Source organism: Podarcis melisellensis, assembly GCF_964234715.1.
Source record: "Podarcis melisellensis genome assembly, chromosome: 6".
Classification (NCBI taxonomy): Eukaryota; Metazoa; Chordata; class Lepidosauria; order Squamata; family Lacertidae; genus Podarcis; species Podarcis melisellensis.
Window position 1 is genome coordinate 49,113,865 of NC_138538.1, and position 26,234 is coordinate 49,140,098.

A 26,234-nucleotide genomic window follows, 5' to 3' on the forward strand; every position below is an offset into this window, starting at 1 on the left:
ATTTTAGAGCTGGACAAGGTTCAGAAAGGGCACCCAGAATGATCAAGGAGTTGGAGCAACTCTTCTATGAGTTGGGGCTTTTTAGTTCAGAGAAAATGTGAGTATGAGTAGATATGATGGTGGTGTATACAATTTATGCATGGCATGGAAAAAGTGGATAGAGAGAAGTTTTAGAACCAGTCGACATCAAACGAAGCTGAAGGGTGGAAGATTCAGGACAGATAAAAAAATACTTATTCGTACTGTGCATAGTTAAACTAGACAACATGTTGTGCTGGCCACTAAATTGGATGGTTTTGAAAAAGAATTAGACAAACGTATGGAGGAAAATAGTTATCAGTAGCCATAATGACTATGCTCTGCCTCCACCATCGGAGTCAGTATCCATCCAGATACCAGTTGCTGGGAATTGCAGGTGGGTAGAGCACCATTGAACTTAGGTTCTGTTTCCTGGCATCCTATGAGCATCTTGATGCTCACTCTGAGAACAGAATGCTAAACTAGATGGGCTTTTGGCAGTACTCTGCTTAAGTTCTTATGGCATATAGTGTCTCATGTGCAATGACTCTGATTGGCTGAGATAAATTAAATTGGAGTGGTTTAATGTCAGTCTTCTTAGCAATTGTGTCGCTTGCAGTGTCAAGAGTTAAGATGTGTGGCAAGAGTTACAGATGTGTGGCTGGTGGTTCCACTGTGTTTTGTAGGCCATGACCCACTCACTGAAGTGGAAAACATTTCCTTACCCAGGGAAGTGTGTCCTTATTGCTTAATGTATGCAGCATGGCATGCATACTGTTGACAAATGAAATATAAATATTAAATGTTCAGATGAACCATTGGTTTGCTTCCTGCAATGAATTTTAGATAACAGTGTCCAATTTTAAGCTTACCTTTAGTTCTATAAAATGCTTATGTGAAAAAAGCTGCATATGGAAAGACAATTTCAGGGCCTTTTATATCCTCGGAGTCTGCTTTGTGATTTCCCACTGTTGTATTTAAATCATTCCTCTCTGCTATTCCACCCTCTGGTTGCCCAAATTGTATACAAAAGCATAAACCAAACAAAACTATTTTTGGCAGTTGATCTTTTAGACCTCAAACTAAGGAATTTCTTACGTCACCACTCAAGGATATATTTTGCATGCCAGAAATCATTGGTGTATATAATAGCTACAATACATATAATTTAAGAACTGAATCCTTATTTTAAAATAATGCCTAGGGAGTTTTTTGTGTTGTAGGAAGCCTGGAGCTTAGGAAGGTAGCCCTCTGGTACATTCAATTAGCTTGATTGGCAGAGTTGCTGTGGATGAAAAAAGGGCAAGATTTAGCAACAGCATCATTTGGGATGAGTCAGATTGCAGAAGGTTGTTGGCCACAGGCAGTAACCGTACCTTGTAACATTATATATTCTGTGTAATCAGCATTATTCCACACCCCATGACAAAGCAGAGACTCTTAACTGTTGTCATGAGCACCTTAGTTTAGCATTTTACCTATCCAGGCACCATCTGCCACTGGGAACAGGTAGACTTGACTTCTTCACTTTTGTATTCCCTATATTTAAAATGAGTTTCTTTGAACAGAAAGAAGCTAGAAATTTTATGATAAAGATTTTCCTGAACATGTTTGAACATTTAGAGCATATGGAATTCATAAATTCACTAAATGTAAGTTACATTGCATATAAACTTCTAGAAACAGAGAATTATAGAGTTGGAAGGAACCATAACAGTCATCTAGTTCAGTGTTTCCCAACCTTGGGTCTCCAGCTGTTTTTGGACTACAACTCCCATCATACCAATGGTCAGGGATGATGGGAATTGTAGTCCAACAGCAGCTGGAGACCCAAGGTTGGGAAACACTGATCTAGTTCAACCCCCTGCATTGCAGAAATCACTTTCCCAAAATGAAGCTTGAACACAAAACCCTGAGATTAAGAGTCTCATGCTCTACCAACTGAGCTACATGTACCCTACGAATTAAAGGAAGCTTAAGGTATTCGGGTCCTGAGGCATGTGAGGCTTTATAGGTCAACACAAGCACTTCGATTTGGGCCTGGAAACTAATTGGCAGCCAGTGTAGTCTGGTCAGGATTGATGTTATATACTCAAACTGTCTTGTTCTGGTGAGCAACCTGGCCACTGAATTTTGCACCAGCTGAAGTTTCTGAACTGTCTTCAGAAGTGGCCCTATGTATAACGCATTGCAGTAATCCAGCCTAGAGGTTACCAGAACATAGGTCATATATGTTAGGCTATCCCTGCTCAGATAGGGGCATAGCTGAACCACCAGCCAAAGATGAGAAGGTACAGTGTCTCTGTCTTACCTGGATTGTGCTTCAGTTTATTAGCTCTCATCCAGTCCATTAATGAGGCAAGACATCAGTCTAGCACATCCAGTGCCAAGCCTGTAGATGTAAAGGAGAAATAGAGTTGTGTGTCACGAGCATACTACTCACAACACACTCCAAAACTCCAGATGACTCCACTCAGCAGCTTCATATACAGTGATACCTCTGGTTACGAACTTAATTTGTTCTGGAGGTCCGTTCTTAACCTGAGGTACCACTTTAGCTGATGCGGCCTCCCGCTGCCGCTGCACTGCCGCTGCATGATTTCTGTTCTCATCCTGAGGTAAAGTTATTAACCCGAGGTACTACTTCCAGGTTAGCAGAGTCTGTAACCTGAAGTGTCTGTAACCCGAAGTGTTTGTAACCCAAGGTACCCTAACCTAGGGGATAGAACTGAGCCCTGAGGGATTCCACATTGAATGCTCCTTGGTGCTGAAAAACAATCCCCAAGCATCACCTGCTGAAGACCATGATCCAAGTAGAACCGGACTACAAAGCTGTGTTGCCCACCGCAACATCAGATAGCCTCTCCAGGAGGATACAGTGGTTGATGGTATCGAAAGCTGCAAAAAAGTCAAGGAAGGAAGATTAACAGGGACATATTGCCCCTGTCTCTCCCCCAACAGAGGTCATCATATAAGGCAACCAGGGCAGTTTCTGTACAAAAGCCAGATTGAAACTCCAATTGAAATGGATCTAGAAATGAGATTTGTCAGGCATGACTTGTTTTTGAAAAAACCCATGCTGGGTTTTAGTAATCGCAGCTTCCTTTTCTAAGTGTTCACAGACTGACTCCAGTTTGCAAGGACCTCACCTATTCTCTGAGAGTTCTCAAAGATTATAGACAGAGGCTCTGAGATCACATCCACTAGCACTTTTAGTACGCTTAGGTGTAGCTCATCAGGCCCTGGAGATTTGAATTTGTTTAAATAAGCTAGGTGTTCCATTATCACCTCTTTTCCTGTCTTGGGCTAGAGCTCCCTCCTTGCATTATTTATTCTGTTATCACCATATTGGGCCCTGCTTTCCTTTTGGGTGAAGACAGAGGAAAAGTAGGTTTTAAGCCAGGCACCCCCAAACTAGGCCCTCCAGATGTTTTGGGACTACAATTCCCATCATCCCTGACCACTGGTCCTGTTAGCTAGGGATGATGGGAGTTGTAGTCCCAAAACATCTGGAGGGCCAAGTTTGGGGATGCCTGTGTTAAGCAGTTCCGCCTTCTGTCACGCAGTAGCATTTCTCCATCTTCCTCAGCTCATTCTAATTTTCTCCCTGCAACTGTCTGCTACTTGTTTGTACTCTTCTTTCATGATTTTCCATTTCTTATACTGTACATGCCCTTCTTAAATATCAGCTCATCTGTAAGCTCCTTATGCAAGTGCACAGGTTTATTTAGATGCCTTTCACTTTTCTTTCTTGGTGGAATTGTCAGCATTTGTGCTTTCGATATTTCACTTTATTTATGAAGAGATTTATAAACCACTTTTCAGGACACATTGTTCACAATGAGCTAACATTTCCAGCAATACACTCATCCCTTTTAAGAGAAAAGGCATGATGTCTGATCCAAATTTATGCTAGTTCCTCAGCATCACAAAATAAATAACATAAAATAGCAAGTCATATGCAGAAGTCCAATACCTAACAAAACAGCTGAGCAGATTGCATTGCAAAATGGTCAGTTACACTGCAATCAAAATTAGCATGAACCTTATTAGCCTTTTGCTGAGGGAGATTGTAGAGGGGAAGAAATACAGATATTTGTAAATAAAACTGAGCAGAAATTGATGTGAATTTTGGTAAGTAAATATGTGAAATCGATGTAAGTTAAGCAATCATGGCTAATGACTGATTTTAATCTCAGGCTATTGCTTGTGATACTGAAACTGTATGTTGTGAGCTATCAATTTTCTGCCTCTCAGAAATAGTTTCTCTGTGCTTACCCCATACCTCCTCTTGTTAGGCCCCCAAAAATATTTCTTCATCATTCCAAATATATTTAATCATTTTCATAGAAGTAATTGTGTTCGTCAATACCTTCACAAATTGAGAGTGTTGTTCACTGGGGTAAATTTCAATGACCTAATTACACTACACAGGAACGTTCTCCTCTTTGCTCTGGTACATAGAATGAAAGAGGATAAATAAGGTATTTATAGCTTTCTTCGAAGAACTTATAGCATGATGGTCTCAGTTCTTCTGATTGTCTAGTAACTCTTTATGTAATTTTCATTATAATATCCTTTAGGCAAATAGTGATCAGGATTGCTTTTATTGTTTGTTGCATTAAAGAAAATGTTGTTCTTTTTCTGATATTTTAGAAAATATTAATAATTGCTAAGCTCAGAATGGGGGTTAGATCACATAGCTTTCAGCGGCTTCTGAATACATTTCTTGAAACTTTTGTTTAGCATTGATGGAAACACCAGTTGAACAGACATTTCATTTCTTCTCCAGTTCCAGAGGAGACTGCAGGGTCTGCAACTCAGATAATGCCCACCTTTCACCTTAACACTTGACTGAAAAAGGCAATCCCACTCCGCGATTTTAACAGCATGTAATTATTGGGAATTGGCATTGCCAGGAGTTTGTTTGTTTTTTAACATCTCAGTGTGCATTAAAAAACAAAAAGGAAACGAAATGAAAAACCAGTAACAGCAGGTGTGCATTGAGCTCTGTCATAACGGAGCAAGCAAAGCAGAGTAAGCCTTCCAGAAATCCCTTTGTGCTCCATTGTGAGAGAGATTGTAAGGCCACCCAAGCTGTTTCAACCATTGTTTTATATTATAAAACAATGTTTTTGTTCTATCCAATAGCTGATTAACTCCATCTGCAGGTGGATTATATACTCCCAGAACTCAGGATGCTTTCAGTGATAACTAAATTTGGACATGGTGGTTCTCATATTCTCAAATTTTTCCAGCCCAATCATAATGAAATCCTGTACTTAATTTTTTGTTGTTGTTGTTGTTGTTTAAATAGCGTTTGCCAGTGCCTGCCCACATGGGCTATTTTAAACTGGAAACTCGCTTATTACAGGAGTGTGAAGGATTAGCAGCTAAACACTTCTTCCTAAACAATCTTCATAATGTTTTTAAATGTGGTTGTATTATTTTGTTCACCGATGTATCCATTGTTTCTAGGTGTGGTGTCATTTCATTAGTCTTGAGCTGGGCGCACAAGATAGTTATAGTCAGATTGCTGTAATATTCATTATCTTTAATTCAGACCCCAGGCACATTTCACCATTCAGTATATTTGTCTTGCAGGTAAGCCAAACTTCATGAAAACTCCTGAGGATCAAATTGGGATATCTGGAGGTGTGGCCTCCTTTGTATGCCAAGCAGTAGGAGAGCCAAAGCCACGTATCACATGGATGAAGAAAGGAAAGAAAGTTAGCTCCCAACGATTTGAGGTACGCACAGAATATATTTTTTTCCTGGTAATTTTGTGGGCGTTTCCATATGTTGGGTGCATTAAAATATAACAAATGTGTGAAATAAATAATTATTTATTTAATAAATTTCCTCTTTGATATACATTACCTGGAATATGGCATTTCTGATTCTCCAAATTTCCAGACTTGGACTACTGAGGGAATTTTTCATTCCACGTGGATAAGTATTGGTTAACTCCCCTCTGAGAGGTAAAATAATAAGATTCTCCTAGTACAGCTTCCTTCTGTAAGCACTATATTTTCTTGGTGATATTATTTCATCTCATTTTGCTTTGTTTGTAAATTGGAATTAGATGAGTATGAAGTTAATTAAGTTCAGTGTCTATTCATTTGCAGTCCTTGCCATTGAGGCTCAGTTTATGGGTTATATGATAAACACATTTCTCTATGAGAGGGTTAAAGAAATTTCTTTGATTTCATGAATGGTTAATGACCCAGTTCATGCATCATCGCCAAACCATGGTTTGCCTATTTGTACTATGCCTCACGCTCTCCCACTCCCTCTTTCTCTCTCTCTTCCAGTTCACTTAGTCACTTCCTAGTTTGAGCAAAAAGTAGTTTGCTGTGATATTCAAATTCAGCAAACTGTGGTTTGCCTACAAACAAGAATCTTAAACCATTATTTACTTTGTACTTCCAGTTTGAATACTTTAAGGAATGGAATGATGAGAGGAGCACATGATCAGAGGAAAAGGGGGAAATGGGTAGCACAGAAACCTGAGTCATGGTGTTAATGACCAAACTGTTTATCATGGCAAAAAGACAGTTTTTTTTTAGTTTCAGAATGTTAATCATGCTTAATGCTAAATAGGGTTCATTATTAATAAAGGTGGACAACTAAGGTATGTGGTATGGTTTCCAAACCGTAATTTACAACAGCATCTTGTTGGTTTAAATCTTTGTTAAGGAAGGACCGTACAGATAGAATCATTCACCATGGTAAACAAGGTTGCAGGAATTTGCCCCAGAGAGTGGAGGGGCTGGTCCCTGTCCCTTTCCTGATTCCTCAGTCATGGTTTAAAAGGAAATGGTATGTTGTGTGTCCACCAGTAATAAAATGGGTAATACAATTTCCCCTCTTTTGAAAAAAGGTTATTGAATTTGATGATGGGTCTGGATCAGTTCTACGTATTCAACCGCTGCGTGTCCTTCGGGATGAAGCAATATATGAGTGCATGGCTACCAACAGTGTTGGGGAGATAAATACCAGTGCCAAACTGACAGTGTTAGAAGGTAAGTGGAAGCTCTGTTACAACTGAGCTGTATATACCACAGCCTGTTACATATAAGATGAACTGTTTGTTCACATTGGAAAGCCTATGCTGTAGGTTATGCTTGCTTTTTCTGCATCTATCTATCGATCTATATATTATTAAAAGGGTAAACAGATAGATCACTGTGTACAATTCCCATATAATTTATTATTTTCATTATTATTATTTCTAAATATGAATGATGAACATTCACTGAGGTTCTCGAGGGATAAAGCAAGGAGGTATTAACTGAAACACCCAGCAACACCTCTGGACACAGACCTGCTTCAGACAAAGAACTTGCACAGTTACTCTACCTTCAAAGTTGCCAGCAAACATTTCCAGCAGAAAACAGTATACAGGCATTATCCTTCACCTCCAGAGTTGGAGATGAATAGAAGGGAAAACTAACTTCAATAACATGCCTACTTTCTCTCCTTCACCCTGATCTTTTAAACTGTGAGGGAGAGGTTCTCCTTTAAAGAATCAGGGAGCAGGATTAGGTTTTGGTCAACAGGGTTATAATTTTCTCTCTACCACCCTTTATTGTCACAGAATACAGTGGGATTGGCTAATAATCAGCCTAGAATTTGTTCACCACTCCTAGACTACAGGGTAACAAGCAGAAAGCTGTCTTCTGAGTTAAATTGCAATGGACAAGTCCCTTTTTGAATTGAAGCCATTGGTTGGCAGGGGGTGAGTGGGTAGAATTGTTCTTGGAGAAGGTATTCCCAGAGAGACCAGATCTATCACCTATAGGATCCTTTGAACTTGCGCGATCCAAATTTTCATATCAAGTGGGTTGGAAGAATACTTCGTAATGGAACCCGTAGGTCACAAACTGCCTTGTTGTGCAAGGCTAAAATTTGATGCCCCCCCAAGACCTTGTGCTGCCTTCCCAAAGCTGGGTAAGTGAGGCACTGGGCTTTGGGAAGGAGATGTGAAGCTCTGTCAGGGTCCTGGAGCCCTCCCTCCATGTGTTCTGGAATGCCGATCTGGCTGTGAATTCAAATTTCAGGCCGGGGTTCTGGATCCAACAAGTTATCTACTGTATGTGTTGAAGAAAACTTCCATGTCCAGAATTCCTTATTTATATTGTATAAGGAAGAATTGTTTGGGGAGTGGAGAGGAAAGAAAGAAAATGAGGGGAAATACTTTTTTCTCTGTCCTACTTCCCTACTTCCATTTTAAAATGTTTTTTTAAAACAACAACACACAACTACTCCCCCCCAATTTATTAGTGTGTATCTTTCTAATAACTTCATAGATGGGCCATGGATGCCTGAATGTGCTGCATTCTCTAAATGCAATTTAAATTTGCCCTAATTGACTAAAATGGAAAATCTGTTTTCAAACGAAAGGATTAAGCAGATTTATTGGTGTATATAAATTATTTACTGATGATATCTTCCAGTGAGGAAGGCTTAGGTTGCTAGATGAATTAAGCAAAATGTTTCACTGCTGCTTTCCCCCCACCTTTCCCCAGTTTGTTGCTGTGCTGAAACATATGTGTTGGTGATAGCACTGTAGTATTTCATTTATTTACAGCAGTACAATAGAAGTCTCCTTATAACTGGATGCTTAAGGATAGATCACGTGGAATCAAATAATTTACAAAAATCCTTTGTTACTCGAGTATCAGGTCTCCTTTCAGATTCTACTAAATATATTTTGAAGAACTGGAAAGGCTTAACTTTAGCTTGAAAAGATACTGAAAAATTGGAACATAGACAGATAACAGTTGGCAGCAGTCTACTCTCCAATGGCTTTTCCTTCACTTAATCTGCTTCTGCAACTTGCTAGTCTTCAAAGGCACAGTGAGTTTCTGTTTACCACCACCAATGCTACTGAAAGACCAGTAGGAGACTTGCAGACCAGTTTAAAAGGTTTAGCAGGCCACTGGTTCCCTACCCTTGGTATAAAGCAATAGGTTTCACAGCAAGGATTTATTTCCAGGCAAATCTTTTTCCAGTCTGTACTTCACTGGGATTACGTGGCAGAATGTTATGTGGCCTTCACTTTTTTCAGGAGCAAATCTTTGTACAAGTAATTGCCAAGTTAAATGGGACATATTATTAAAGTCTTCTCCGTTAAAGTTGGATGAGCATTGTTTTTATTCTGTTCTTCCCAAGTGAATATGTCCAGGAGGGATGCATACTTTGTATGAAGGAAATTAGAAGAGATATGGGGCTTGTTACTAGGGGTCCCTATAGAACCCTTATAAGCTTAAGCAATTTGCATGTGGGCTTGGACAAGTAGGGTGATGTTTAAGAAACTGAATGGTCTTTTAAGACTATATTATCAGCTGCAGTGTAATTGATTTGGGAATGCCTCTTGGTAGATTACCATAAGAAAACTGGCAATTCTATTGGGCTTATGACAGTTTTTCCGTTTTAAAAAAATGCATCTTGGTTGTGGAAACTCTAGGCAAGGATTTAAAAACCCCCCACTTCATTGTTGGTCCATCACTTACCCATGCCAGGGTTGCCACTTCTGATAGTGGGATTTGAAATAATATTTGGTTAGTAGAAATGATCCTAGTATTTTTATTTTCCTTCAAGAAATCTCTAGCTTTTGGCAAAAGTCTTTTCAGGCACATTACCATAAATTTATGTGGCAAAAAATTCCACAAACACTTCATAAATAATTAAAGTCATATATTCACAACCAGTCGATCAATGCTTAGTTGGCTTCCGTGGTGTAATTTCAGCTGGCCTTGATCTAGGTTTTTGTCATGAATTGTGGTGGTCTTTCTGCTTGCTAGCATATTCCATTTGGTACATTATTAAGAAGCAAACTGGAGCCAAGAATCTAACATAAGCAAGCATTTTGTAGCAGCTACTTCTTTGCGCTGTCCTGCATTCTCCACTTCCATCTCTCTAACTCCAGATCCTGTTGGGGAACAGAGTTGCATACACTTAGTGTAATTGAAAATTATTTCTTCTGTTGATAGTGGAAGAGGTAGGCATGCAAACAACCTCTCCCTCTCTTTTTCTCTTGGGCAGCTGATAAGCTGAATAATGTATGAGTCATATTGAGCATTTCTGTCTTTTTCAATTATGACCTGCAGCAGCGCAGACTTTCTCTTGCATGCCTAGCAAAAGAAGGGTTTGAGCAAAGTGAACAGGAAGGGACCAGAATCAATAAACTGACACACACACACTCACAAGGAAAGCTTCAGGGAGAGTTAGTGGGCACTGGGTGTCACAAATTAATAAATATGTGATTGAGCTGTAGGACTGGAGGATTACACCTTGCATTACAGAGCCTTTTAAATAGGAGGATTGTGCAGAATGTAAGGAGGGAATAATGTTGCAGCATTTCCAACACTGCACCAAACCGAGTGACTCGTTATAGCCTACTTTTTAGCAAAACACAGAAGCTCTGTTGGGTATGACAGAGGCCAGATTGGTGCCCCCTGCCCTTCTGCATAATCCACATTCTCTCTGTTTTTGTTTTATCCTGGGATGGGAACCAATAGTAACCCTGACAAGAAAATGACTCTTTCCCTAGGCTTTGGAATTTGTACATTTCTTTTATGATCTAGATTTCTTCTAAGCGTATTAGTATTGCTGAATAAAAACTTCAGCAATTTGAATTTGATGTGGGTAGCCTTTACAGTAGTCTCAAGCACATTGTGTCACGTCAAACGCAACATACTTCTTGTTTCAAGCTATTTTAATGAGAGTTAAAATATTTCATTTTTTTTAAATCTGTGCATTTGCATATTTGCATAGCTGCCTTGAGCCTTGGCTCCATAATTCTGTATGGGCAGAGCAATAGCTCCTCCATTAATTTGCTCAAATGGGTTTATGAATGCCAGTCCCTTTGTTAAAGTGTGAGTCATAATGATCTTGAAACCTGACTTGGAATGGTTTGGATTCTAGCTAGCACTGCCATTATATTTTGTCTAGTTGGACAATGAGGGTTTTGTATTGCTTTTAGATGTTTTTAGGTTGTTGTACACCGTTTAACAAGGGGGTGGTATATGGATATTTTTACAAACAAAAATGTAAATAAATAAACTGCAGGCTGAAAGTATAGCAGAATAAACCAGGTTTAGGCTTCGAATCTATCAAGGGTATAGTTTAGGGATAAGAAAAGAGAGAGCACCTTTGTCTTTCCAAAGCTCACTGATTACTGAACCATATCATGAGTTTAATTTCTATCACCATCTGTTGGCTTCATCCCAGTTCCTGGAGTTACCCAGTTTGAAATGCAGTAAATGATAAACATTTGACAGTTACAAATTATTTCTGTAGAGAACTAGACCTCCAAAGGCCTGAGACAATATGTCCTTGTAAATGCTCATCTAATACTAGGTTCACTATTTCAGCGGTAAACAAAAGTTAGCTGTGTTTAATCCTTATTTACGCTTAGTTAGTTACAAAAGAATCAGCAAGAACAAGGCAGTTTGGCTCATGTTTCTCTCATTTTCTTTTATATGTTACTGCCAAGAAAGGAGCCTTTGTTATAAAATCAGAGTAATTAAGGGAAGAGAGGTTATATTTTAATACGATCTCTAAGTAAAAACTAGCAAATTAGCATTATGTGTCACTTTAAAATGGAGAGAAATGCCACATTCTATACCAGAGAGAGTCTTGATTTATTCTTTGGCTTGGACTGTTAATTCATCCACATATAACAGAGGTCACCAACTTTTGGGGCTTGTGGGTATATTTGAACATAAACTTGTGAGCACCACCACAATGTATATTACAATATTTACAGGTTTAGCCTAGGAATCCAATGAGTATCACCTACTAGATTTTTATAAGCTTCACATTTTATATTTCTGTAGATTATAAGTCACTTTTCAACATGAACACAAATTCCCTCAGAAAAAGTAATGCTTCAAGTGGCCCTTAAACATGGTATATTTTGGGTTCAATTGATATATTGGCACTAATGAGCCTGATATTTTGTATTTCATGTGTTTTATTCTAAATAACATGAATGAATGAATGACAATTTAAGGAGCTCCAACACAGGTGGGCAACTCAGAAACCATGTGTGTGTTTCACTAGCTTTGCAAAACAGTAACTTCATTGGTGTGATGTACTAAAAACAGTAACAACCCTCTTCAGCCTATCAAGCCCAATGGTGTTTACCTCTGAGTAGACCTGCATAGGATTGAGAATTCTAATCTTTATTTTGGATTAGTTCATCCTGAACAGTTTTGTTTCAAGGCTCATCCCCTCATCAGCTCTTGACTGAAGACATCTGAGGGAATACATCCCCTGACAGAGAAAAGGTAGCCTCTAAGGTTGGGATGCGGGTGGCGCTGTGGGTAAAACCTCAGTGTCTAGGGCTTGCCGATCGCATGGTCGGCGGTTCGAATCCCCACGGCGGGGTGAGCTCCCGTCTTTCGGTCCCAGCTCCTGCCCACCTAGCAGTTAGAAAGCACCCTTAAGTGCAAGTAGATAAATAGGTACCACTTTATAGCGGGAACGTAAACGGCGTTTCCGTGTGCTGTGCTGGTGCTGGCTCGCCAGAGCAGCTTCGTCACGCTGGCCACGTGACCCGGAAATGTCTCCGGACAGCGCTGGCCCCCGGCCTCTTAAGTGAGATGGGTGCACAACCCTAGAGTCGGACACGACTGGCCCGTACGGGTAGGGGTACCTTTACCTTTACCTAAGGTTGCAATGTCTACTCAGAAGTAAGTCTCATTGGATTTAGTGGTGCTTACTACTCACCCACCAGCTCAGATAGTGCTAGTTAATTGTAGCAGCACCCTCATGCCACCCCATTCCCTCTAATTAAACACCCTGGTTAAAAATGGGTATCAGAAGAAGGCAGGATTCCAGCTACTACTCTCTGCAAGGAAGCAGTTACAGCCAGACTACTGGAAGTGTGTATGAGAGTGTGTACGTGTGATGGATGGAAATGCAGAGCAATCCTCTGTAGGCATAGAAATAAGTTTCATGGATCAGTGTATGTGTGTGCGCATGTGCAGGGAAAGTGGGGGGCCAAATCAACAACTAGAGAACTGGGCTCAGAAAATCCTGTTGGAATCCCTGCCGAAATGACTTGGACCCAGGTATCTGAAGGAATGCCTCTGCCTGTATCAGACTGTTCTGGTTCTTAGATCTAGGGATGATGTATGTGACCAGCACAGTGTGTGAAGGCCAGAGTAAGAGTCAGAGCTGGGGCGGAGCCAGGAGGATATGAGCCGGGAGTTCTAGAGCAGGGGTAAGGAGACTAGAGCCACCAAAAGGAAACTCTTAACTCAGCAGAAGTCCCAAGGACACTGAAAAACTTACATCACTGCCAGATCATCTTCTACTTAGTTCTCTGCTCGGTCATTGCTTACAGCTGGACCTTTCTAAGTATCTATGGCAGTAGAGCTGCATTGTTAGTCAAAAGGCAATCCTCTTGCAACTCTGGGCTTCCCACCAGACCTGCTGCCACCTTCACTCCTGGGACCTGGGAGATGCTTTTATGACTGACATTTTGAGTGATCCATTTTATCTGATCTTAACTGTACTGGAATTGTTTGTATTTTACTTATATTGTGATGCGTTCTGGGAGGCTAATATGGTGAGGGTGAGCTAAAAATATATTTAAAGAACCCTTCCAGACAGTACAAGGAGGAAAGGGTAACCCCTCCCCTTTCTGTATTCCAATTTGGAGCTGATTGTGAAGTTTGCCACACATCCAGCCCTGAATTATTTGTTGAAAGTGAGGAGGAAGGGTCACCTCTCTAAACTACACTGCTCAGTTTTGGAAATAGTCTTATAGCAGTCACAAGGTAGGTTATTCCCTCTCTGTGTTGCTTAAGTTGGGGGCCACCTCTGATGTTCTCCTCCTTCCACAGTTTGCTTTGAAGGAGAAAGCAGGCTGAGCCACCCCCACAAATAGTTGGGAGAGCCCTAAGAGTTGGCAGAGAGGCAGATTCCGCTGCTAAGTGAAGGAGGGCTTTCTCACTCATACTTTACCTGCAGTACTGGTGGATTTCAGTCAGGTATTTCCTTCCGTCCTTCAAGCCAAAACAAAAGCACACTATTATTATTGATTGACCGCTTCTTGATTTCAGCCTGCGGCACAGGCTGTACAAAGCGAAAGGCTTGTTGCAATGTTTACCAGAAGTGATTACAATACTCCAGCAGCTGGTTTCAATACAATGAACCCTGTTGCATGTCTTTGGCCCTAATTCTTCTTGCTACTGGCTTGATTTGTGGAATACATTATTGTATTGTTCAGACATACGACTTGTAGCAGTTGTGAAAGCTCTTACCTCTTCCCTAATATTTGTGGGGGCGGCATTGCTTTGAAAGTTCATGTTAAAAAGGAACTAAGTACATGGGTGCAGCTGCCCTCCCCCTAAATCAAGTAAGTAAATAAAAAGACTTAAATAAAAGTAGAACTTGTTGAAAGATTTTGACAGATTTTTCTGAGCTCTTGAGGTCAAAAGAAAGTAATTTAAAACAACTGTTGTTGAGACATTTCGTTCCAAATCTGCTAGACAGAGCTGGACAGAGAATGATGACAGGTGGGTGTCCTGTCCAATCCCTCAACATAAATCCTGGCTACACACATGACTAAGTAGCTGTACTTCATCCTGACCCAAAGGGAACTAGTTCCAGTTTGTTCTTTGACAGAATGAGCTTAATTCTGTTCAAGTGCATCCAACTGAACATGTGTCTCTGCCCCCGCATAAAAATCCATCCTCGGTATATTTTTGCAGCTTTAACTTGTAAAGAACACCACAGTTTTTAATTAGGCAGGTTACAGTACAATCCTATCCATGTCTACTCAGAAGTAAATTCCATGGAATTTGGTGAGACTTACTCCCAGGTAAAAAAGGGGGTACTTGTAGTTAATAGCTACCCACCTGATCTTATGTGCCATGTTAGCATCTCTCATAAGTTTCCCGCCTCAGTGCCAGAGAACCGTAGTGCCAAGATGCCTTGAAATGAGGGCGATCAGCTGCCCTGTTCTCTGTCAGTGTTAGTGATGGGGCAATCGGATGCCCTGTTTTCCCTCAGCCTGAGGGAAGTCTGCAGTGTTATCCTCTGCCTGCCCTGGTCTCCCTCAGCTTGAGGGAAGGCTGCTCAGATCAGCAGCGTTATTGGCTGAGATCTGCTTTCCCTTGTGTGAGGAGCCATATATTGCTGCATATTGCCAGGTTTAAATCGTTATTGCAGTGTGATTTCAAAACTGATTTCAGCCAATATTTTTTTAAATCTCACAGCGCTAAAACAGACCATAAAATTTGTGATAGTACCATGCAAAAATGACAAAGATTTAGTTGAGGGGGAGGCAAGGGATGGGCCGTGGACCCCCTGGGAATCAAATAGATAAATTCCCCCTGCCTCTTTTGTTAAAAGAAAATATCTAAACTGCTTTAGTCTAATAATGTGGCAGTTTCTCCCCAATGCAAATTAGGCTATGCAGACTACTAGCTGCCTGGAGTAACTGTTTCTAATTATCTAAAATCTAAAGTAGCTGTCTTTGGCAGCAAAGCCATCTCACCCATGCAGTGTCTTGCTTCACATAAGATTGAACAGATGCAGGAAAATAAAAATAAAATAAAATCCAGAGAGCCAAAGCAAGATTAAGAACCACAGCTTATAATGCAAAAATCTAAACCTGTTATCAATAATTTACAAAATGGTAAGTGACACACAATTGGGCCAAACAAATTTAATAAAACATACTTGAGAATCAGACTTAGAAACAGTAATTGAAGAAGCAGATTGGCAGAGCCTGTGGGCTAAAAACAACACTGAAATCACTATCCACTCTTAAGCTCAAGCTCCTACATAGGTGGCAGTAACACCTCTGAGGTGCAGCTACCTCAATAAAACCATCTTTGCTCTTTGTTGGAGAGGGTATAAGGATATCAGAACAGCTATTCATATATGGTGGGCATGCAATAAACTGCAACCATTTTGGAAGAATGTTGTTGATGAAATAAGTTTGATTGCAAACCAAAATATTAATTGCATCCCAACCTTAGGTCTGCTAACAATTTTTAAAGATGATAATGTTAATTTGATATATAAAACACCTTCCTTTTATTAACCGCTAGACAATTCATTGCTCAAAGTCAGAAGTCCCTAAAATTTTATCACAGCTGAAACAAAAAGTACGGAGATTGGCACTCTCTGAAAAATTTACTAAAGAGGCCTAGGCATTAGCCACAAAAGGATGAGATGATAACTTTATAGTGACATGGCACACTTTTATTACATATGTAACAGACTATCACTCACAATGGCACCCACTGGGCTCACACCTCATACTGTACTTTGGAACAATTGTTTTCCCACAAGGGACCTGAAATTGCAGAGTGGGGGATGGGAAGTGTGTCATGTTGGTTGTAAAAAAAGAACAACAACAAACCCACAGCATATCTTAAAAGGCCTCCCTGGGGTGCACATTACACAAATGAGAAGACAAAAATGAAGAAACCTCACTCATAGCAAACTGCCATATTTCACATGGTGGGGCACTTGAAGAAGGGCCCCAGACAATGATCTCAAGGCACATGAAGGAGACAATCCTTCAGGTAGCAAGTTCCCAAATCATGAAGGTTTTTAAAGGTCCAAAATGGCAACTTGAATTAAAATCCAGAAATGAACTTTTCAGTCACCATCACCCATTGTCAGTTGCCACTGTCAGAGTTATTCTGACAGCAAACTATAACCTCAGTTAGACATACATTAACAGAAATCAACTATCCTTAATTTAATTGTAAATAAGAGTTCTAAATAACTTTGGTTCTAAAGAAATGGATGGTGGTTTTTCCATTTTGAAAAGTCTTTTCTTGAACATCTTTCTAGCATTTCATGCTAAATATGCTGAAAATTTCCCTGGAAATTGGGGGATTAATTTCCCATAGACTTTCTCATAGTACATAGACTAGTTTATGAATTAAACAAGCTAGGAATACAAAGATATATTTTTTCCTGATTAGACTTCAGAAGGTCAAGAATGGGCATGTTATTTAAATGGATGTTCAGGGGTTGGGTGACTTAATTGGGATAACTTGGTATTTTGTATTAGCAAGGCTCAGACTGTGGACTTCAACTGGGGTAACATTTTTTTAAAAAAACAACATTAAGTATATGCCTCATGAAAAGAACATTAAAATCTCACATTCTACTTTCTGAATTCTTTAATTATCCCAGCAACCACTCTCCCAAAGAGATTGTAAGCTGCAGATAGTTCCTTAGCAAAATTCACAGCCTCATGATAAATTTATGTGAATGACTGCTTGGTAGTTTTTATGGACACTTCTTGCCAGCTCAGTTTTATTTTTGTATTAGAAGTCCAGAGTAAGTATTTAATCGCCCTTTGTCCCAGGGAATAGGATCTCTGTGTTAAGGAAACTTACCATGGCAGTATATGATCCGTGTCACCCACCCTCCACCCCCCATCTTCCAGCTCCTTGATGAGCTGGGTTAGTCTTTAGCCATGGAAAACTGCACAGTACTGTATTCATCTGTCATGCTAATCCTTCCCTCTGTGGCTTCAATCCCTTTATCACATTGGCCCAGCTGGATTGAAATCTCTCCAAGTTCTTGCTTAGCAAGCTCAGTGGAGAAGCCCCAGTTTTGATATCAAGTAGTAACAGCATTCTCACTTGCTAGTAGCTATTTCTAGCAGTGCTGCCACTCTGTGGATCAGCATAACAATGCAGTTTGCAGAGTGGTAGAGCTACATTCACACTTCAGAAAGCATAACACATTTAATAACTGGCAGTATGGCTGACACATTAGTAACTGAAGTGACTTCTGTCCTGGTGGAATTTCCTCCATGTTAAAGATAGTCCTTGTTTTATTTTACGAAGCCAAAATGTCATATTTCACATGGTCAGAATAACTTTCACACCACTTTGTTCCCAGCAGAAGAACTATTATTGTGAATTCTACAATGAAATAAAGTTATGAGAGCATATTGCTTTCACCAAGTGGTTTATTTATGCTGGAGAAAGTCTGGAGATCTGGTGAACACAGGCAGGCTTACCTGTGGCTATGAACAAACCTTTGTAGGATGTGTGTCCCCCCCCCCCTCCTCGCCCCAATTCAGAGCTCTTCTTTAGCATGAACTCTTTATATTGCTAGAAATCAATAGTGGAGGGAAGAGACAAATCAGGAGGTGAGCATAATCTCTTGAATTTCAAGGTAGAATATGTTTAAACAGCAATTTAAAAAGAAAAATGGCATTATAGTCATTGCATAGGAACTACATGATTATTCTAGCTTTTTGAAGCTAAACTGTATACTGAAAAGATGTTAAGTCAGTGATGGGCACATATATACCATGTTGATTTACCAAATTAGAAAAAGTCAGGTCTCCATGTTGAAAATAGAAGTTCCGAGCTCTCTGACTGAAGACACAAGCTAGTCTGACAAAGGACCAGTATGATATCTGCAATTAATGTTGGTCTATTTGCATTCCCTACAGCGGGGGGGGGGGGTCCTCCACATGCTGTTGGACTACAGATCCCATTGTCCCTAGTCATTGGCATGTGGCTGGGGCTGATGTAATGGTCATCCACAACACCTGGAAGGCACCATGTTGTCTATCCCTGCTATTCAATATCCTGGGGAGTGGACAGGAGTTGTTAAATTACTTTACTATTTATTTATCAGGAGATGCTACATGCCAAGAAATGTAGATTATAGAAGACTTTAGTCTTTCGCCTGGCGAGCATAGGATAGGAGATGAGCTCTGCTCATGCTAGAAGCCTCTAATATCACTCATTCTCTCTCACACAGTTCAAATTTCAAGGTAGCAAAATGATCGCCTCATGTTGGGCACACCAACTTGTCATATGCATGCTCTGCCAAACCTAGGCATCTAACCTGCACACTATAAGGGAATATAGAAACAGAAAGAAGAACTGGGAACACTAAAAGTCAAAGATTGTGTGAGTCCTTAGTACCCAATCACCAGTCTTGGTTAGAAAGGGCAAGAAGTTACTTTACTTTAGGTGGAAGTGCAAGTAAAGCACTCGAACATCCTTCCTTTGAGGGCAAACCTCACATGACTGTTAAAGAGCAGTCATCTGATTCCCTGCTTGCAATCAAACGCGGCATAGTCCAGGAACAGTTTTACTGTGTGATCTGCCATTTAGGCAAGCTGGGCCTCAGAGGCAGCTGTTACAAGCAAGCAGGAAGAAAGACAACAAAGATGGTATGTAAAGAATAAATCAAATTATTAGGCACAGGGTAGTTGTATTCTAGGTCTGTGGTTGTAGCCTCAGTAGGGTAAAGGTAGGCTAAAAAAGAGATCAGGAGACAGGCAATATATGCCAGTTATGGAGTGACTGAGTGAAAAAATTATATATTGGTGATTCACAACTAATTTCATACTGGAAATGCAACCCCAAAGTTGTCTGTGCCCAAGCCAGCTCAGCAAGAACAAACATACCAGATGGTGTTCTATGCTTTCCAAGCAATGCATTGAGGTCCCTGTCTCCTGGCAGCGCAGCAGGAAATAAAGAGAACCTTTCTTATGTAAAACGTGATAATTGGCGTCCAGGACAAAGCTTGCCAACTCCCCTGAACTTATTAAACAGCATGTATTAAATCAAAGGAATGTAGAGCAGGATCTTGTAAAACTCATATTCTGAACACTCACCCACCCCATTAAAGAAGACATATATCTGCATACATATGCATACCAACATTACCAAATACCACATTTTTCCATGGATAACACATCCCCATGTATAAGACGCCCCCTGTTTTTGGGGACTCCAAATTAAGAAAATGGGGAGAGATTGTTGAGCCTTTTTTAGGGGGGTTGCTAAAAATCAGTCAGCCGCCTGACCAACGCTGCCACTCTCACACGTCCCCAAGGCAACCTACAGACTGTCCCCTCACTGGCACAAGCTGCCAATTGCCCGCCCAATTACCGCAGCAACAGTCAGTCAAACCCAGCCCTAGACGCAGCCACCAATACCACACCCAATAGCCCCAGACAATCTACAGCTCCAGGAAGCAACCAATAACAAGGAGATTGTATGGGTGTTGTCTTACATTTAGCTGCAGAGAAGTCAATAGAGCAAATTACAAGCAACCATGCAAGTACTACTATTAATGACCTGCCAGCGGCCATCTTACACTTTAGTCCCAAGAATGTTGTAACACAGGATACATTTGATTGACTACCTGATAGTATGTTCTTACTACCAGTGAGACAAGGACTGTCAGGAACCACTATTAAAATGCTTCTAGTAACTAGTGGTGCTTGGTTGTGTATACATTTCTGATAGAGAAGTGGCATAAAACTCCTTTTAAAAATAAGGATTCAAGCACCTGAGCAATCAGAATGGGAAACTGAGTGCAGCCTTGTAAATCCCATGACAAAATACATCTAAACAGTAGTTTAAAAGGAACTATTAATACAGTACTTGCATAGAAAATGAAGAAACCATCAAAATGAATGTCCCAGCTTTACAGCTAAAACTATAGTTTTTAGAGATGGTTAACTGTAAACATAAGCACAGTTACTTTAATGGTGTTTATAACTACTGTCAGAAAAACTCTTTGAGCATAAGGCCTTAATGTATCTGCAGTTTATATGCCACTTGAAAATGGCTTCACAGGCATAGATAGCTTTACAGAATTACTACAATGTGTAACTTGCAAGTGCAATTTTTTCTGAACTTCAAAAACAGAATGAAGTACCTAGAACCACAGACACAACTCTGAATTTCAAACCAATTTTTTTTTAAATTGAAAAACACATGTTGATTTGAAGCAAATTAGAAAATCCATCTATAACTATACCTTTAATTAGGGAAATATTGGATAAAAGGCTAAGTTATCACAGGCTTGTTAAGAATTGCACAAGATTGTGTCTTAGCACCTTGAAAAGGCAGATTAGCTTCAAAAGTAAGTGGTATAAAGTCTGTTTATAAAGAAACCCCATTCATATCCAACCAATTAAAATTTACTTCTCAATCGCAGTCATTGCAGCCTAGCACAAAAGACAGAGCACCCAGACTCTGATGAGTTTTAGTGAAACAGAATCACAGGTTTATAGGGAACCTTTTTTTAATTGTTGGATTATTATTAAACTTATATACGACAAGCTGACGTGCAAACCAGGTCATTGTTTTGCAGCTTTTAGAAAATAAAACCAAAAGCTGGATTACAGCAGTAAACTGTACCTCAGGTTACAGACGCTTCAGGTTACATACGCTTCAGGTTACAGACTCTGCTAACCCAGAAATAGTGCTTCAGGTTAAGAACTTTGCTTCAGGATGAGAACAGAAATTGTGCTCCGGTGGTGCAGCAGCAACAGGAGGCCCCATTAGCTAAAGTGGTGCTTCAGGTTAAGAACAGTTTCAGGTTAAGTACGGACCTCCGGAACGAATTAATACTTAACCTGAGGTACCACTGTATTTGAATATGAGATGTTCAGCTTTCATGTAATAGGAGTCTGTTGTCTTCTTTGTAATATTATGTCTAAAAACATGTAGAGTTTGAAAACGTCTTGCATGTCTTCTGAAAGACAAGGAAATCATGTAAGACGGTGTTTCCTATCGGGGGCCATATGGCTCCTGGGGAGCCCCAGGATAATCTAAGGGGGGCACATGTGAAAATTACATCAATCGGGGGCTACAGCATGAGGCTAGGGGGCCACAGAGGAAAGTGAGAAGAAAAGAAAATCTTTTTTAAAAAATCCTGATTGGCTGCCCATCTGCTTGGTCAATCACAAGCAGGTAAGGGGGCAGCCCACCAGGGGGTGGCCTAGCATGCTTTTTTGCCATGTTCCTAGTTTGTTTCCAGCAATCGCTGAGGCTCCCATTTTGACCACTGCTTGTAGCTGCTGCCAGTGCTGGACCAGGTGGCAGCCTGGGCCTGACGCCGCAAGGCGTGGGTGCAATCCACCACAGCATCTAGCAAATTGGCGCCTTTGGGTATTGCCAAGGGACGCAGGGCCCATTGGCAGCATCGGCCTGTCTCTGCGAGGCACGTGGCAAAATCCACCCCAGCGCCTAGCCAAGCTGGGTTGTCTGGTGGTATTGACTTCCATCTAGTAAATAACTAAGTGTCTACTCAGAATAAAGCCGCACTTTACTCCCAGGTAAAGGTGTGGGGGGCTATAGTGTTTTATCTAGGCAGCCAGGGCTCCTCCAGATGCCAAGCTCTTTTTGCACCAGGTCGGTGAGGACCACTTGCTTTTAAAAAAATATTCCACATATATATATATAAATTCTATTTTCCAGGGACAGTCACAGATTTGCAGAAGTCATCCCAGTTTCTGCTTTCATCCCAGAATGTCCCGCTTTTCCTTAGAATGTCCCTATTTTCACCAGAGAAATGTAGGAGATTATGGTAGGATGTCTCTATTTTCATATGAGAAATGTTGAAGGGTATGGAATTATCCGCCCCCCCCCCAAACCATCTGAAGGCAGCCCTGTACAGGGAAGATTTTTTAATGTTTAATGTTTTATTATGTTTTTATATATGTTGAAAGCCGCACAGAGTGGCTGGAGCAACCCAATCAGAAGGGTGGGGTATAAATGGTCAAATTATTATTATGAAATAGGACGCCCCTATTTTCATCAGAGAAATGTTGGAGGGTATGCTTTTGGACTCTTATCTGTAGGTTTCCCCCTCTATGTCAAATAACTGGGGTCAAATAAGTGTTGTTTACTTTTCATAATACATGAAAGGTGGATTTCCCTTGGTAGGTTCTGGACTCTCCTTCCTTGGAAGTTTCTAAGCAAAGGTTGGATGGCCATCTGTCATGGATGCTTTAGCTGAGTTTCCTGCATTGCAGGGGGTTGCACCAGAATTATGACCCTTGGGGTCCCTTCCAGCTCATTATGTTCCTATCATTTTATGTATTTGTATTTTGTATAAATTATAAATATTATATAGTAGAAATGATGGGGAATCGGTAATCCTCTGGATTTGTTTGACTCTAACAACCAGAGCTGCTGGCAATGAATATCTGTTGCATCTTTTTTTCCAAAGTAGGCCCTCCAAATTTATAGAATCATAGAGCTGGAAGGGACCACAATGGTCATCTAGTCCAACCCCCTCATGATTTATCTTTCTGCCCAATGTGGTGCTTGAATTAAGATTCTCACACTCTTATCAGCTGAGCTATCCTTCAATGCTTTTTGTTAGATTTTGATTTTTGTGATCATTGTTGTTCTCTGAACCAACATTAATTTGTGTACTACATTGTAAAGTTGTAGTTTCTGAGCATTCTTGTGGTACTTCAGTGCAGGATTCAAAACTCCTATTGTTCTAGGCACGTTTTTTGACAGGGAATTTCATTAGCACGAGCAGTTTTTGAGCTCTGGGCGCAGTACTGCGCCTACGTTTTCAGATTAAAACTGCACAGTGGAAGGAAACGAGGACCTTTTTCTGCCTCCCCACTTCCAGCCACTCTCTGAAGACCAGAGAAGAGACCCTCTTAAGAATATTAGGGTGGTGGGGGGCAGGGGAAGCATGGCTATGTTTTTTGCAGTCTTCAGATGAGGACTAGACCATGCAAAAAATGAACATAAGGTTTTAGCTGCAGGTCATTCATTTCCAGCTTTGTATTCTTGTTTTAAAAAAGCCTGCCTAGACATTCCATTGTTGCGCCCATAACCTAAGTTTAAGGTGCCATTTAGCTCCTAGCTTTCATATCTCAGTTTCTAACACTGCTTCAGTGAGTTTCCTTTGTCTAGGGCTAGGCAATGTATTATGTTGCCCTGGGATACATGTCTGTGGCAAAATCTCCAGCAATAATGCATGAAATCCTTGTTTATTACATTTCTCAGAGACTTATACTCAAATTGTCTCTCAAGGTGACTTACAATGTAATCATGCCATGCCATGCCATGGGGTAAGAGTTTGTGTATGCCAACTCCCCCATGGTACTGAGGTCCATTGAGAGAGAGGCTTAAAATGTGGCTCCTCCACATTTAAGAACTTGTGCACCTTATAGCTAGAGAGTGGAGGATATACTATGGGGTTGCAGATGGCCATAGCAACTGTAACTGTGAAGCTCAGCCCCCAAACTGCCCAATTAAGCATGCCACTAAATCAGCTGAGAGTACCTCTGTGTTTAGTGAGGGGGTAGCTAATTTGGCCAATTTTATGTCATTTGAAAATTATCTTTATAGCCTTTCTGAAAGGCACTGTCTTGTATTTGCTCCTGTCAAGTCCTTGAGCTGGCTGTGATCTCCCTGAGTTCTCAAATGCCAACAAATTGGGATGGGGGGTGCGTGCATGCGCGCGCGCAAATTCCTTTACTATTCCGGACATGAATTCTGTTGACTGAAAATGTTTTATTTGACCCGTTCCTTCCCTATTGAGTAGTAGTCCAGTTATATATGAAAGAGCAGCATTTTCTGATTAGATATGCTGAACCATTTACAGCATCTGATGGATGAGAGAAATTCATCGGGCTGGTATGGAATCTCCTTCCCATAATGCAGTTTGTATCCTTTATGTGCTTGTCATGCTGCTGCAGACATTGTCGCTGATCAAAGGAGTAGTGTCATGATTTGCATGCAGTAAAACTGAACAACCCCCTCCCCTTTACCTTCACTCTGTGCCATTCAGGAGGAGACAAGAGGAGAAGGCAGCAGGAGGAGCAGTGTCTTTGCTAATTAGACACTAAAAGTGATGGAAGCTTTTTTAAAGCAGCACTTTTGCCCCAGGCATGAATTTACTAACTTTAGTTTGTTGTTAGGTTTGGTTCATTGATCTTGTCACAATTGATGATTCATTAAGTTGTGACTCGTGTAGAAATTACAATGTGCAGATGAATCGGAAGGACACGTCTGAGCACTCTCAAAGTGTTAATTATTTAGGAAGGGCTCTTGGTAGCAGGCATGTGCTGCACTCCAAGTGCCAATTGCCATTTTAGAGCCTCAGCTCATAGACTGCGGGTGGCAGAAATACAGCCCTTTAAATTCATGTTGCTCAGACGGGTCAGTTTTTAAATATCTCTTCAATTAATGCAGTGTAGTTCAGAAAGAGGTGGGGTTTTGCTGCACAAGGAATATTTTGCCTAAGCCCAGAAGGCTTTTAATACCCAGAGCATTATGGGCATTAATAATCCCACCATAATCACAGTGAAGTTAAATATTTCTTTTTATGATTTTATTCTCCCAGCTAGGTTTGGTACTAGCCATTCTTTCACTGCAAGTGCTAAGAATTCTAGCATAAAGGTGTTTCAGATATTTTGAGAGAGAAAAGTTGCCTACAGACTGAAATAGATGGATTCCCTACACTTGAGTTTTGTCTAGTTTATTTAGGAGGCAAGTAGAGTTCTGAGAATGCTCCTCTCCTCTGTAATATTTTTAAGAAATGAGGATTCTTAGAGGGTTCCCAGGTGTCTCTATGGCCCACTTTCAGAATCGCTATCACAAATTTATTTATTTGTATTTATTACTTGCCTTTCACCATATAGTCCCAGAGCAGATTGCAACATAAAAAATATAGTGTTAAAATCAAAAACAATTTACAATCAGAAGAATTCCATGTTATATTTTCTGACACATTGCTTCTAGAAAATATGCGCTGTGAATATTTTGTAAGATCCCGGAAGTAATTGTGCAGGTTTTCAGTTCATTGGTATTGTGGCTTCTATAGGGTGAGTCCTTTAAAAGAGGCACACATGTTCCACGGGGTCTCTTTTAAAAGACTCACCCTGTAAAACTGTCACTGCTTAAAAAAGAAATAAATAGAAACAAATATCCTAAATGGCATCATACCATTTAGGTATGAATAGGGGGATTAATGGCATCAGACCACCTCTCTCCATATGAACCTACCCAGACCCTGAGATCATTCTCTGAGACCCTTCTCTACCCTTTGGAGGGTGGAGACATGAGAATGGGCCTTTTCTGCAGTGGCTCCCCATTTGTAGAATGCCCTCCCCAGAGAGGTTTAGCTGGTGCCTTCATTAAACACCTTTAGGCGCTAGGCCTTGGGCTGATTAACATCCAATACCTTTTTAAATGTGTTGTGGGAAGGGGGATTAATGGTTTGTTTTTGTTCTTATTTGTATAATATATTTTGTGCTTTTTATATTGTATTTTAAGCTGTGAACTGCCCTGAGATTTATTGATGAAGGGCTGTGTGCAAATTTAATAATAATAAATAAAATAAAAATAAAAATGTGTTTGCCTTGAGTTTCTGTCCTAGCCCGCATTCAGACATTCTGGCGCTGTGTATCGTAATCCTGTAATGAT

The 26,234-nt window shown here is 40.4% G+C and overlaps 1 protein-coding gene across 12 annotated transcripts in view; it reads left to right on the top strand.

Annotated features, from left to right (window-relative positions):
* PTPRF (protein tyrosine phosphatase receptor type F) overlaps nt 1-26,234 on the top strand; it is a 462,180-nt gene that overhangs the window by 232,799 nt on the left and 203,147 nt on the right. For all 12 annotated transcript variants that reach the window (XM_081916183.1, XM_081916179.1, XM_081916185.1 and 9 more), the window contains exons 4-5: nt 5,623-5,768; nt 6,902-7,043. In XM_081916183.1, coding sequence (XP_081772309.1) covers nt 5,623-5,768; nt 6,902-7,043 — 288 coding nt within the window. The remainder of the gene's footprint in view (nt 1-5,622; nt 5,769-6,901; nt 7,044-26,234) is intronic.